The 14,013-nt window shown below is 44.6% G+C and overlaps 1 protein-coding gene across 3 annotated transcripts in view; it reads left to right on the forward strand.

The window, feature by feature from the left end:
• Window positions 1-14,013, forward strand: part of LOC138468363 (cullin-9-like) — a 1,322,368-nt gene that overhangs the window by 1,116,645 nt on the left and 191,710 nt on the right. For all 3 annotated transcript variants that reach the window (XM_069608895.1, XM_069608893.1, XM_069608894.1), the window contains 2 exons: window positions 1,227-1,443; window positions 1,541-1,712. In XM_069608895.1, the coding sequence (XP_069464996.1) occupies window positions 1,227-1,443; window positions 1,541-1,712 (389 nt within the window). The remainder of the gene's footprint in view (window positions 1-1,226; window positions 1,444-1,540; window positions 1,713-14,013) is intronic.

Below are 14,013 nucleotides of genomic sequence, written 5' to 3' on the forward strand. Positions count from 1 at the left end.
CATTGAGGCAAAGCCCATGATGTGCCATCCAGGCCTGGATGACCGTGTAGACTTCGTTGAGTGCTTTGGCATTGGTTACATAGTCACCAGTGATGGGGATAAGTATCTGGGTGTCGTCCGCATAGTTAGTGTAAGAGACACCCAGATAGTCAAGTATATCCAAGAGCGGTTTAGTAAACACGTTGTAGAGTGTGGGAGATACTCAAGAGCCTTGTGGGACTCCACACGGGACGTGTGCTGGGTCAGCAGCGGCTAAGGAAGAGAAGACACTCATGGTTCTGTTTGCCAAGAATGAGCTAATCCAGGATGTGGCTGCGTCGGAGAAGTGAGCAGCAGTCTTAAGGTGGTGGCAGAGGATTTGGTGATCGACCAAATCAAAGGCTGCTGAGAGATCAAGGAGGAGCAGGAGTGCCTGTTTGCCCTTGTCTTTTAGGTCCTCGATTTGGGTTTTCAAATCGATCAAGGCTGTCTCAGTGCCGTGTCTGCTGCGATTGGTTTGTAGGAGAAAGGCAGCTTAGAAACAAAACTGAAATCGTTTTTTCTTTTACTGAGGATTCCCAGCCTGAGGACGGGGAATATTCAGGAGCATGCAAATCCATGCCAGACCCATGCTGGAGAACAACAGTTACAGCTAAGTAACTTGTTCAATCCCTTCTATAAGGTAAAAAGGAAAGTAATGGCAGGGAGATGTCTGGAAAAGTCCCTCTGGTCATCAAAAAGAAGCTGATGAACCAAAAAAGACATGGGGTTGGGGGAAACCATTGAGGGCCCCTCAAAGTGGCCCTAGAATCCCCAAAGTGGGTGCTAGGGTCAAGCTCCACCTCTTGGCCAACGAGGGATCCCCTCTAAACCTTTCGCCACCTTCCATTCTCGACAGACTTCCTAACCCACATCTCTTGCTCATGTCTCCCAGGGCTACGCATTGCAATTGTAATCGCTTCCCCTAGTTTCTGAATAGCATACTATTTATTCATGTTTTTCCACTAATCCTGCCCCAGTCCGATTCTGTATCACCCTTCCATCGCCCTTTCTACCTCAACCATTTTTACATTGTAAAGGCAGACTACCAAGCCACTACCTCCAGTATTTTCTGTGCATTATTTCTATTCAAAATTACTTGCTGTCATCAATTACATAGGAAAATGCAATAGCATAATTATCCTTTCGTGTAAGTGGGGTTTTTGTTAACGTTTGTTTGTTATATCCCATGCTCTTTTGTGTTCCAGGTACTACCTCGGAGATCGTCTCCTGTCACAGGGGAAGGTTTGGTTAGAGAGTGCAGTTATTGATCAGATTGGCATATGCTTCCCCAACCGCTTCCCGCAGCAAATGCTGAAAAACCTGACTGAATCAGAGGACCGTCGGCAGGAGTTCCACCTCTTTCAACTGCAACAGTTGGACAAGAAGCTGCTGGATGAAGGGGACGTGGAAGCAATAGGAGAGGTGAAGTCTTGCAGTGCAAGGCTACAAATTGTTAGTTTGAGTGTGATTATACAGTCTTCCAAGACTTCACACTCAAGTCTTGTTTCTCTTTTTATAGGTATTGGGCCATCCGTCTCCATTAGTAGAGGAATTACCTTGCATGAAGGTTTTTGTTCTTTCACCACGCTGCTGGACTGTCTCTCCACTCTGCCATATGGACGATCCCACAAAATATTTCCCAGCATCCATCAGCGGTTACCTGATGAAATTTGCAGACTTCTATACGAAAAGTAAGTTAATGTTGACACAGCAGAGTTAATTGGGTTGTATATTTTTCATTAAGTAAACAAAGATGAGTGGTGGGAAAGATTTGACTTTCGGCAACTTTCCCTCCACAGTTCCTATGGACCTCCAATCTTTTTGCTTTCTTTTTGAACCTGTTCTGTCTTTTTGAAAGGAAGTAAAGCCTCCGGCTTCATTTCACTTCCATTTTGCTAATTGTTATGGGGAAATTCAGTCCTTCAGACTATCAGTACTGGGAAACTGAATCCTGTTTGGAATTCTTGTGCTTTTTAAAATTGCACACAGAGCCTTACATTGCAGTGCAATTGGGATTCTTTTGTATCACCCAAGCTTTTTGCACTTGTTATTTTTGGCTACTTGTATATGTGCCTAAATAGTCTAGGTGTGGGGCAGATGTGAAACCATTAGTTGTCCCTAATTGAACAACTTCGGGCTGTTTGAATAGAGCAGATCCTGATCATTGGTGGGCTTGGTCTTCCAGCTCAGATTCTGTATAAGAAGGGGACCTCTGCAGCCATTTTTTTTAGATCACACCATTGGAGCCAAGAAAGCCTAGAAAAAGCACAGCCTGCTGAAGATACAATGAAGGCTCCTGAACTGGCACAGCATCCCCTCCTGTGTCCTGCCAAGAGAAGCCCTGTGTGACTACCTGATCTCCAAAGACCCTAAGCAGTGCTTCAGCCCTTGGACTAGTGGGACCAACTAGTATTGGCGCCTTCCCGAGGATCCTGCCATTCTGATCCTTTGGAAGTGTTCCTGGACTGCCCGGTTGACTGTCCAGCTACCTCACCAGAAGCATTGCTGTTCTGCATTTTTAAGTCCTGAACTTCGGTGGTCGCTAGCTCGTGCCACAAGTTGCATTTTCCCCGAATGTCAGTGTCACTGCATCAAGCGATCTTGTCTTGAAGCAGCTTCTGTGGTCTCGATTCGAAGGACTCCTGTCATCGCCTGTGTGCGGAGACCGTTGCTGGAACTTCCCTTCCTCCAACCTCTGAAGTGTCCTGAGGACGTCTGCATCCGCGTTTCTTGCATATCTTTATTGCCAGGGGTTGCATCTTGTAGTTGTACCCGACTGGAAGAATCCTTGAAGCTGCAACTCCTGAGCAAACAGAGAAAACGGCAGAAGATCGAGCCCCCAGACAATCCACAATGACATCTGGGAAAGTCGGAGTCAAAGGGGACTCCCCTCCTGCCATACATAGAGTAAAATTGGGAACAAGTCCTTTTGTCTCCTGCATTCCACTCACCTTTTGGTTTACGAACCGTAGTAGAGTACCTGAAATATTGAAATATAAGAACACATATACTTACCTTTGGTAGGAATTGTTGAATAACCTTTTGAGCTCTCACTAAAACAAGTGAAATGCACCTTTCCTTCAGAGACTACATTCAGGGGTGACATTAGTGCACAAGGCCCCATTCCTTTTAGGGTTTGGACTGCTTAGGTTACCTTGTGACCTGGTTCCATCATCTATTGCATTTTCTTTACTTTCCTGCTTTGCTGAATAAGTACTTTATTGCATATCTGAACTGTGGTGAATGTTTACATGTGTATCCTAGTGTATTTCAGTGTGTCCAAAAGCCTATAAATAACTGTTTTATACTTACTGAATTGAATTATTGTATGCCATACTGTCTGTTTTCATTGAGGGCCCCTGACCGCACTCACACTCTCCTTAGAATAAGCCTTTACTGCTCTCCATTGCTACCTTGATTGGTTTTTGGCTAACCTCTCAGGACCCTGTTCCCCGTAACTAGGCTGGCCTTCTGAAATCGGTCCTCCAAGCCAGATTCTATAAATTCATCTTAACATTGAGAACCTTTAGTGATGTGGTAGGTCAGGGAGAGAACTAGAGACCAAAACGATAGGTTTTAAAACTTCCAGGGTTATTAATTAAAGTAAAATAAAAGCCTCACCTTGCCCTATTGCTACATAGCATGTTGCCTATTATAATAAATGATCAAAAAGATGCGTGTCAGGAGGTGGTACCAAAAGCAAAGTTGACCTCAGTCCAAACCTATCGGTAATATCTAGCTGACCCTACCACAAAAAATAAACCACTTAGCCCGGAGACATTTTCCTGTTGGCTGGTGCATGAACCTCTCCTGAAAATATCACTGGAATCAGTTTTCTTGACTTCTCAAGGTTTCTTGTACAGATAAAGTAAAAAACATGTTTTGTATTCCTCCACAAAGTACAATGGGCTTTGTGGATTTTTCAGTTGTTCAACTGCTGTCTCTTGCTCACCCCTCCAGGGTGTCTCAGGTCTGTGTCAATGGTAAGGTCTTGTGGCCCCACTGGAAACTTCTGCCTCTACTTGAGCGTTGGAGATGCCAGTAGGTTTCTGCCCCCTGTGAGTAGCTTGGACTTTTAGCCCAGACTGTGCTTTGGACTCATAGCCAGATTTTCCCCTCTTTGGTTCCTTAATTTCTCTGAATCTTGCTTGGTATTTTTCTTAATGTCTTTCCTAGGAGCCCCTTGTGTGTTATACCTTTCGTGCTTGTTCTCTTTTGATACTGGCTTTACTTTCTGGCTTCTTAAAAGCCCTCGAGGGTTGTGGCTTTCAACTTCACCCACTTTTGGTATTTGGTTCTCTTTCTGGATCCTAGTAGCTTCCTGTGATTTGTGGTGTTGAAGCTCACCCCTATTAGGCCTTGTTCTTGCTTTCTGACTTCTCATTACCCCTCACGTGCTGTGGCTTTCAGCTTTAGCCCCTTTAGGTATTTGTTCACTTTGGAGTCTCTGATAACCCTTCGTGGCTGGTGGTTCACAGCTTTAGCCCCTTTGGGTATTTTGTTCCCCTTTGGGTTTCTAATAACCCCTTGTGGGTTGTGGTTCTCAAGTTCACCCCTTTTCGGTGAACTCGCTTTCTGGTTTCTAATAAGCCCTCACAGGTTATGATTCTCTAGTTCAGCCCTTTTAGATATTTCACTTGCTTTCTGGTTTCTAATAATCCGTTCTGAGTTATTATTCTCAAGTCCACCCACTTTGGGTATTTGTCTCATTTTCTGTTGGCTTTTAGGCCCATTGGCTTATTTTAACACTTAGTTCGACTTCTCTGTATTCTGGATCCCTGTTTGGATCCCTGAGAAGCGCAACTGTCTCATCACTCTCCTTGCCGAGAACCCCATCCCTGCTTCTTCACAGTGACCGTCTTTGTTGCAGGCGGTCACTCCTTCCACGGTGAAACCGGGCTCCTTGCGTCGGTTCCTTATTGCTTTCTTCGGCTGCCGTGGTTTCCGCAGCCTGTCCTTCCTTTTGGTCATTGTTTGGTCCCAGCAAGACTTTCTTCCGTGGGGCAAGCCAGAGTGACTTAGGGTCAGGACTTTACGCCCTAGCTACCCTATGGAAGACCAGGGAGAAAGCAACCGCTAAGTAGACTTACCACCCTGGCTCAGAGTTCTCTGGATACCACGGTTGGAGGTTCCAGACTCTGTTCCAGGCTTGTTCTTCTGTCTTTGTTCCTAGCACGAGGGCTGTCTAGACAGAAGAGATATTTTGTTTCATAGGATTTAGTTTCCGTCAGTCGCAGTACTTGGAAATCTGCTCCAGACAGCTTCCATTTGAAGACCCAAGCAAATAAACATGAAGACTTGTGTGGGAGAGTCAGCCACAGGACACCTTAGTTGTTCTCACCAGTTCAGTGGTCAAAGAACCAACAAAGGCCTTCTGGAGATCTGGCCAGATGAGCATGGCTTCACCTGGGCAACACTGTAGTATACAGTGGTCAGCTGCAGGGGTTGTCAGTCTTCGTAGAAGTCTTGGTTCCAACAATTATTTGCCGAACATTGGCAAAAATCCTTTTATCCAAGATTCAAGCTGAGAGCAAGCCCAAGGCCACCAATGGTAAGGATCTGCACCATTGAAACAGTCAGTGGCTATCACATCATGGATTGCCATTGGACACCACTGGTCACCACGTCTTTTCAGCAACAACACACATACCCCTTGTATGGAAAGGGATTTCCATATAAGTCACTTCCTGACCAGAGAAGGAAGGAGAGAAAGGAAGAAGGCCGAGGAACAAGCGAAATACCTTGTGGCACAGGCATCTTGGGGTGCTAGTCACCTTTAGTAGCCATTCACAGTAAATGGAAAAGTCCACTTGTAGAATAACACAAGCTGTAAATATATCACACCTTCCACCTGCTTGTCTTAGGCACGTTGTAAAAGTAACACAAAAAGCCATTATATAAAAAGATATAAGGATACTAAGTATGCTAACTCACTTCACTGTAAGGTGGTGTGTGCAGTTGTAACAATACAAGATTTGCTAAAGAGGCATATTCTGTCAGTACTGGCAGTCTTGGGGGCTAGTCAGTTTCCCCATAAGAATGAGCAAATCGGGCAAGGGAATTAAAGCAGAAGGCTTTACTGACCCCCAAAAGGTAGGATAAGTTAAAAAAAATTAGTAAAAACAATCGGGTTTCTCATAGGCCTCTATGGAGGGAAAGATGGCCAGTCCCTGGAAATGTGCTACATGTTCCAGGACTGACCAACTAAATCCTGTTTCTGAAAATGACCTCTGCACACGCAACCCATGGACCTCCCTTGACCAGGAAAAGTGTTATGAAAGATTTCTCTTGGCAACTTTCCCTCCATAGTTTCTATGGACCCCCAATTGTATTGCTATGTTTATGAATCTGTTCTGACTTTTTGAAGGGAAATCAGGCCTCCAGCTTCACTTTCTTTGCCTTTGGCTCATTTGTTATGCGGAAACTAATAAGTCCTTCAGACTATCAGTATTGAGAAACTGTTTCCCTTTATCTTTTACATTTCTGTAACTTTTTAAACTTGCACACTGGATCTTTAAATGTAGTACAATGAATATCCTTTTGCATCACCCAAGCTTTTTACAATTGGGATTTTTGTTTACTTTTATATGTGCCTTATGACAAGTTGGTGGCAGCAGATACATTTGCGTTCTTTCTAGTGTGCACATTTACGTTTACCGCGTATGGCTACTAAACATGGCTAGCGCCCTAAAATGACTGTGCCATGAGATTTTCTCTTGTTCTTTGGCCAAATTGTAATTTGGCCTTCTTCCTGCATTTAGAGAGAGAAGAGCAGAGTCAGCAGCTACCCCAGTTCAACCACGCATAGGAGGTAGGTATGAAAGGCAGCAGGCTAGGTTTAACAAATACTAGCTGTGGGTGCTCACAGAAAAGGCTGGAGGTCAAGGAGTCCATTTACTTTAATCAAAAGATTGGACACACATATAAAATGTGTAGGCCCAAGTACACAAGATTGGACCTTAAAAACACACACATGCCCAAGAGGGCGACAAAATCAAATTTTTACATTGTTGACAACAATAGCATACTACTAATCGAAAGTAGTATATGAATCTGCACAAATATCTATGCTATTAACCTTCACTTTAATGTGGAGTGTAAATATGTTTACTTACATAAGGGATAACATTGAGAACAAGTCTTTGTATCTTACCATTCCATTCCGCTATCTTTTGGTCTTCGAACCTGGGCAGTATCGCCTGAAAGAAGAAAACAAAATGTACTTACCCAGTACCATTGTTGAATATCTTCTTGTAAATCCATCACCAATACAAGCAATTTACCTTCATCAAATGCATTCTGGGGAGAAGCATTCTGGCTCCTTTGAATACCCTCGTCTGCTCTCCTCTGGTACCTTGATTGGGTTTTGGCTAACCTCTGAGTTCCCTGTTCACTATACATATGGCCTCCTAAAATCTGTCCACCAGGCCAGATTCTAAAAATCCATCTCAAAACCAAGCACAGAAGTAAGTGGGCCCAAAGTATTCTGCAACATTTAAACTGGTCTTTAGAGCAATTGAAGTAAGGTGGTTGGGGGGGGTGATATATGATATGATATGATAGGTTATTTATAACACGCTTAATACCTAGAGGTTTCTAAGCGCGGACTCGGGGATCGAACCTGTGTTGCTCTGTGTCGTCTTGATTCCAAGGCGAGCATGTTGCCACTGAGCTATCCTCCTGAGACAAGGTTAACATACTTGTTTCGTCGCCCCCGCGGGTACCCCTCCTCTATAGGGTTGCAAGGGCCTAAACTCCTGTCTTTCTCTCCCTGCCTCTTTCTCTCCCTCCCCTCACTCAGATTGGGGGTGCTCTGCCTAGTCAAGTATCCTTCTCCGTCCTCCCACCTCCCCTAGTGTGGTTGGACTGAGAGAGATACTTACCTGAACCTTTCTAAACTTTTGAAACACTTAATCACAACCACTGCAATTGCTCAATCCAATAGTAAACCTACCTGAACATTATATCTTGTGGAACTGGAGACTCTAGGGCACTAGGCTTCATTCCATCTCGGGGCTAAACTTACTAAGAACTTACTAAGAGTTAGGAATCTAATTTTAGTATTGTTCATACGTGTTTTACTTTATTTCTCTAGTTGATTACTTATCTGTGTTCACTAGTTTTGAGTGAACGTTTTTTCTACCCCATTACAATCTTTACCTCATACAGTTATTGAAATTGTTGCTTGTGTTTATGCTAACTTCTGCTTAGCTGTCTTTAGGGTAAAAGCATAGGGGGTTTATCTAGAACTCTCAAGGGTGAGTGTGTGTATGACAATACTGACCTGAAGTTTTCATTGCGTAGTTTGTTTAAAGGCCTAATAAATAATTGCATATTTTTGTACATCGCTGACTTAGGGGAATGTCTTACTAAAATCAGAGCAGTTTTTTCGGCTCTGGAAAGATGAAACATTTTATTGGCTTCTATATGCCGATGATTTGGTTAACCTGAATTGCACCCCAATGGGACTGCAGAGGTCACTGGACGCTATGACCTCATATGACTATGAACCATATGGTAGCTAATGAGTCTAAAACTATGATTATGACATTCTCTAAATCAAGTAAATGGTGTCAGCATCAGGTCCTAGCTTTCAGAACCCTGCAGCAGCAGACCGATGAGTCCTCCAGCCCCCCTAAACCGGTCAACCCAACAATTCCAGAATTACAATTGCTGTGGTGACCAGGCTGGTGGAAAGGGGAAGTGGATAAAATAAACAAAATAGAGGTTCCTGCTGATTTTCATTGACTCCTTAACCTTGCGTCTCCCGGGAACCTGCAAACAAATACAGGTTATATTTACAAACACAATTTAAATGATAACCTCTAATTCTTCTTTACCACTTTCCCTGGTTAACGGACGACCTCCTCCCCAAGCCTGGAGGTTCTCTCACTGTTCTGTGAATGTCTTTTAAATGCAACTTGCTTCTGCTGCTGCAAACTGTGAAGTCTTTTTCTCTTGAATTCTTTTGAAAAGTATCTTTTAAATTGGTGCTGACTTTAAAATGCGTGCTTGAGCAACCTAGTCTGTTGCGTTTAAACTTCCTTAGTCGGAAAGACCTTCCAAAGACACTCTCACTTCTTGTTGAAGATGTGATACTCTATAACCAAAGATCTTTAACTTATTTAAACACTGTCCCTGCTTTTAAAATGTAACTATTTACACAAGTTGCTTGTTGAAGCAAACATGCAATTCTTAATTTTTGCAGGTCTCCTTTTTCTGAAAAGCACTAGTATCTATATGCTTTTCCCATTCACTTTAATGATATGATATGGCATTTGTAAGGCGCCTATACATAAGTGTTTCAAGGCGCGACGAGGCAAGGAAAGGGGGACAGAGGGAGGACAGAGACAAGGATCTTACTAGGCCAAGTGACATTGAGATTGCGCAGGTGCAGGGCAGGGCAGACGGCAAAAAGTGCCAGCGGAAAGGGGATGGTGCAGTGCTGTACATGGGATCAAAACAATAACAAGAAGTGCGGCCAGCAGGTGGCAGGTGCAAGGGTAAATTTAGACAGCAGGTGTCAAAAGGTGCAGGAAGGGGGACTGTAGGTTTACAGATACAGACCAAAGTGCAAGGGTTGCCGGGAGGCAATGCGGGTGTGCAACTGGGCGGGCAGGGACCTGGGACGGAAATCAGAGGGTAGTCAGGTGACCAGGACAGTATCAGACAGGAAATCAGCGTGGGAGAGGAAGAGAGAAGGCAGAAACAAAGACGGTCTTGAGGTGCTTCCGGAACCGAAGATGGTTCTCAAGTTTCAGAGAGACAGGGAGGTTGTTCCAGAGGGAGGCCCCAGCCGAAGAAAGAGATCTACCACCAACTTGTTGCTTGGAGAAGCGACTGTTCCTAAGGGAGTTGGAGGTGGAGGAGCGAAGAGCTCGAGTAGGAAGGTATTTACGAAGAGAGAGTTGGAGGTATTGAGGACCCAGGCCCCAGAAGGCCTTGTGGACAATACAGAGGGTCTTGAACTTAATCCTTGCAGCCACAGGGAGCCAATGCAGAGATTTCAGTGCTGGAGAGATATGATCCCTGGGCTTGAGGCCAAGGACAATGACTAACGCTCACCTTCCTACTGCTCTGCCTGCAACTTCTTACATTTCATCCATGTCCTCTAGGACCTGCATGAAAGAGGGTCTTTCCTTGTGCACACGACTTTAGGGAAACAAATCCATAAAGTAATCTGCCGCACCGCTCCCCGCATTAAAGATGCATTTCAGGCATCATTTCAAAGCATACTGTGGACTAAAAATAACGATGCGCTGGCACCAGCAACCTCCCAAGGAACTGCGCTTAATTACTAACGCAGTCTCTGCCCCTTCTGACAAGTTATCGACGCACAGACTCGCACACTGGTGCTTTCCTCTAGCCCTCCTCTGCATGCATCCGGCTGGCGCTTACTTCAAAGTTACGGGATCACAATTCCTTTGTTTTGTTACGCATGCGCTTCTTTTCTCCTCAGTTCTTTTGGTATTAATTTTTACAATAAAGTTCTTCAAAATGCTACTGTTGAGTGTCAAATTATCTCTCCTATCAAAGTACAAAAAATATATACAGTTCAAATATCCTTTCAATTGACCTTGAATATAATGTACTTGTTTTCTTTAAGTTTGTTGCATCACTTATCTGATTCAGCTGCTAGTTCCTTCTGTCTTCAGTTTCCTGGCAAATCTCTTCAGTTTCTCACAATTTTCACAGAAGCTTAAGTTGATGAGACCTTCCTTGGAATGAAAAACCGTTTAGAATATACCTCAAGATTCCAAACTACCTCGCAGCTCCCAGAGCTGTCTCCTGAAAGGCAAAGTTAAAGAAAAAGATCCACTTGCCCCAAGATACCTCCCCTAGCAATTTACTTAACATCCTACATCTTTCCTGTACTTCCAAAACCAGAACCTTTTTCAAAAATAAATACTTGATGGAAACCTGACAATTATAAGTGGAACGTTAACGAGGCTAACTTGAGGTGGTTGAACATTTTAACTTTTTAGGCTTTTTGTTAGGGATATATATTTTTTTTTATTTGCATTTTTGGCAGCGGTGTGTGGCCTTCCTGCTCGCCGTACTCACCTGTTACCTTGGAGATTGGGGGGCACAGTAACCCGACACCGGCGGGCCGTAGCTCTCTCCCTTCCCGTGAGGGAAAAGTTCTGGGATCGACACGGGCTAACGCTGTGGGGTCCTTTCCTCTAAGAGGCCAGTGTGCATCACGCCAATCCCACGGCATCACCACGGCCCAGGTCCTCGATATAAATCAGCAGACAGTGCATACTGGCGCTGTTCTCTCAACGGTCCTTTATGCTTGAAGCTCTGTTAGCGGAATCCAAGTGTCAAAACCTTTTTTGCATACATGCTTAATTTATATAGGTAGTTAGCTTAGATGTTTAGTGTTTCTCTTTTCTTTTCTTCTATTTCCCAGAGCCATGAGTTCTACGCTCCAGTCTAGTTCCAAGGCTGGGTGCAGTATACCTGCAGGTAAGCCTCTGCTCCGGATATCTCGGGTGAAGATCTCTCGTAACTATATTGTTACTGCTTTTTAGGATCTACCTTTGGTCCCCCTCTTGCAGCTCCTGTACCCTTGTCTGAACGTCATTAGGAAGGGTAGGATTGTCTCAGTCTCCTGAGGACCTTTTCACTCCATCTAAGTCTTGACTGCCACTTTTCTCATCTGGGTAGACCATCATCTTCACCTTTACTTGAGCAGTTGAGGGAAAAGATTTTATACTACTCTTCTCAGCTGATTCGAGTTAACCCTGAGTATGGGAAATACTCCCGCCTGCTGGTGTTTCGATACTACATATGAAATTATTCCCAACAATAACTTGAGGTTCATTTGAGGGGGGGGTCTCTCGTTCGGTGCTCGTTCCAGATGAGGCGACCAGAATGGATGCTCCGCTAATGGCAGAGGAGGTGCTGGCCGCTATTCACCACTTACAGGTAGGAAAGGCCCCGGTTGGGGACGGCTACCTGCTGGGTTTTTACAAGTCCTTCTCTGGGGTATTGGTGCCCCATCTGATGAGGGTTTTTAATCCGGTTATGTCGTCTGGACGTGCCCCTGGTTCTTTTGTGAGGGCCCTTATCTCAAGGAGGGGGAACGATCCTTGGGTATGTGGCTCCTATCGTCCCTTCTCGCTGCTTAAAGTGGATGCCAAGATCTTTACCCACGTCCTGTCCACTCAAGATCAGGTGAGGTTCATAAGGAGTTGCCAGGTAGCAGATACGATGCAAAAGTCTCTGCACCTGATTGATTTCCCTATGGGGGGTGCACAGGAGTGGGGGGGAATCGCACAGTGTTGTCCCTTGATGCCGAGAAGGCCTTCAACAGGGTGGATTGTGCCTTTTTGGAGCCAGTGTTGCACAAATTTGAACTTGGGGAGGGGGCCTTGAATGGAATTAGGGCCTTGTATTCCAGCCCGAGGGCACGGGTGGCGGCATATGGGCAGTTCTCCCGTTGGTTTGACTTGGCCCGGGGCACGAGACCAGGTTGTCCTCTTTCGTACTTATGTTTGCTCTCTCGTTGGAGCTGCTCACCCAGAGATTAAGCGACAATTTGCGAGTGGAAGAGATAGTGGTGGGCAAGGTAAAATCCAAATTGGGCCTATACGCTGCCGATATATTATTGCATCTTCGGAACACCTTGGTACCAGTCCCAGTGGCTATGGAGTTGATCAGACAGTATGGCGGGTTCTCAGGGTCTAAAATCAATATGGCCAACTCTATTTTGTTTGACAAATGACGTTTGAATAAAAATAAAACATGATCAAAATGGATGTGAAGCATTATCTCTTATAAACACACACCTAAGGTAACTGGGTAAAGAGAAGGTGATTCTTAATGCGTAATGTGCAGTGGCAGTGTCTGTTTTTAGCACTATGTAAGGGAGGCACTAAAAGTCTGGGAAACCTTGGAACAGGTAAAAGGCAAAAAAGATTGACTAGTGGCGAATCCTATAGGGAAGGATGTTTGGGCAAAGTTTATCAAAGGAAAATATGGGCTAAAGATATCAGAATAGGTCACTGTTGGAATGGATTTCTGAACTCTGTTCTGGTGAATAGATCTTCAAGAGTCCACCCTTGTTTAGTGAAACAGGGAACACTGTTGTAAAGTTAGCCAGCACAATTCAAGGTAGTTTGGAGCACCATCAAGGCTAAGTCTCAGGAGTAGTGGGGGTGATCCGAGGTCTTGGATGAGCGCACACAGTAGGACACAAGAATTACCCTTGGACAGTAGTATATAATATATATACCATTTATTAGGCATTTAACAAACACGGGTGAATAATGATGAACAAGGTAATACTACTAAACTCATTATATAGAACATATGTAAAGTCACTCTTTGGTCAATGCAGTAAAGTGTGGATTCCTGCCAGAACTTGGAAGGAGGGGAAGGCACACAAACTTTAACACAGTGGCTAACTTCAGAAATGGGTATCCCTAACTGAAGCAGTCCAACCCATTAAGATTGGAGCCTTGTGCTCAATGTTATGGTTGTGCGTAAAAACGCTTGTCGATGCACAAAGCTCACATGGGACAAACTTCAATGGAAGGAAAAGTTAGAAGAGGACACTGGAGTGTGGAAAATTCAGTTCCAAGTGGCAGAGGGCAGGTCTGCTACAGAGAACAAAGCTGTCCCCAACTTCCGGATGACTTTATGGTGCAAGAGCCACCCAAGTCAATAAAAGGACCACAAGGGATCCTTTGTGCGTAAAAAGGCATCGGATGAACTAGGGACCACCGGGACCACCGGCAAGTGGTATGACTACTCACCGCCCTTAGCTCACTCTGGATTCAAACTCAGCAGGTTTGGAGAAGGTTGCCTGGACTACGAAATCCACTCCTTGGTTACACTTTCAAGTGCTCAGACGGTGGGTCCGGTTTACATCAGGAGATGTACCTCTCATCTTGAATGCAGGACAATGATAACACTGATGCAACTGCTATCAGGACACTTGAAGAAAGGCGCTCAAAGTTGCCAGCAGCGGCCGCCACTGTCACA

The sequence above is a fragment of the Ambystoma mexicanum genome, chromosome 4q (genome assembly GCF_040938575.1).
Source record: "Ambystoma mexicanum isolate Mex_15411 chromosome 4q, UKY_AmexF1_1, whole genome shotgun sequence".
Lineage (NCBI taxonomy): Eukaryota > Metazoa > Chordata > Amphibia > Caudata > Ambystomatidae > Ambystoma > Ambystoma mexicanum.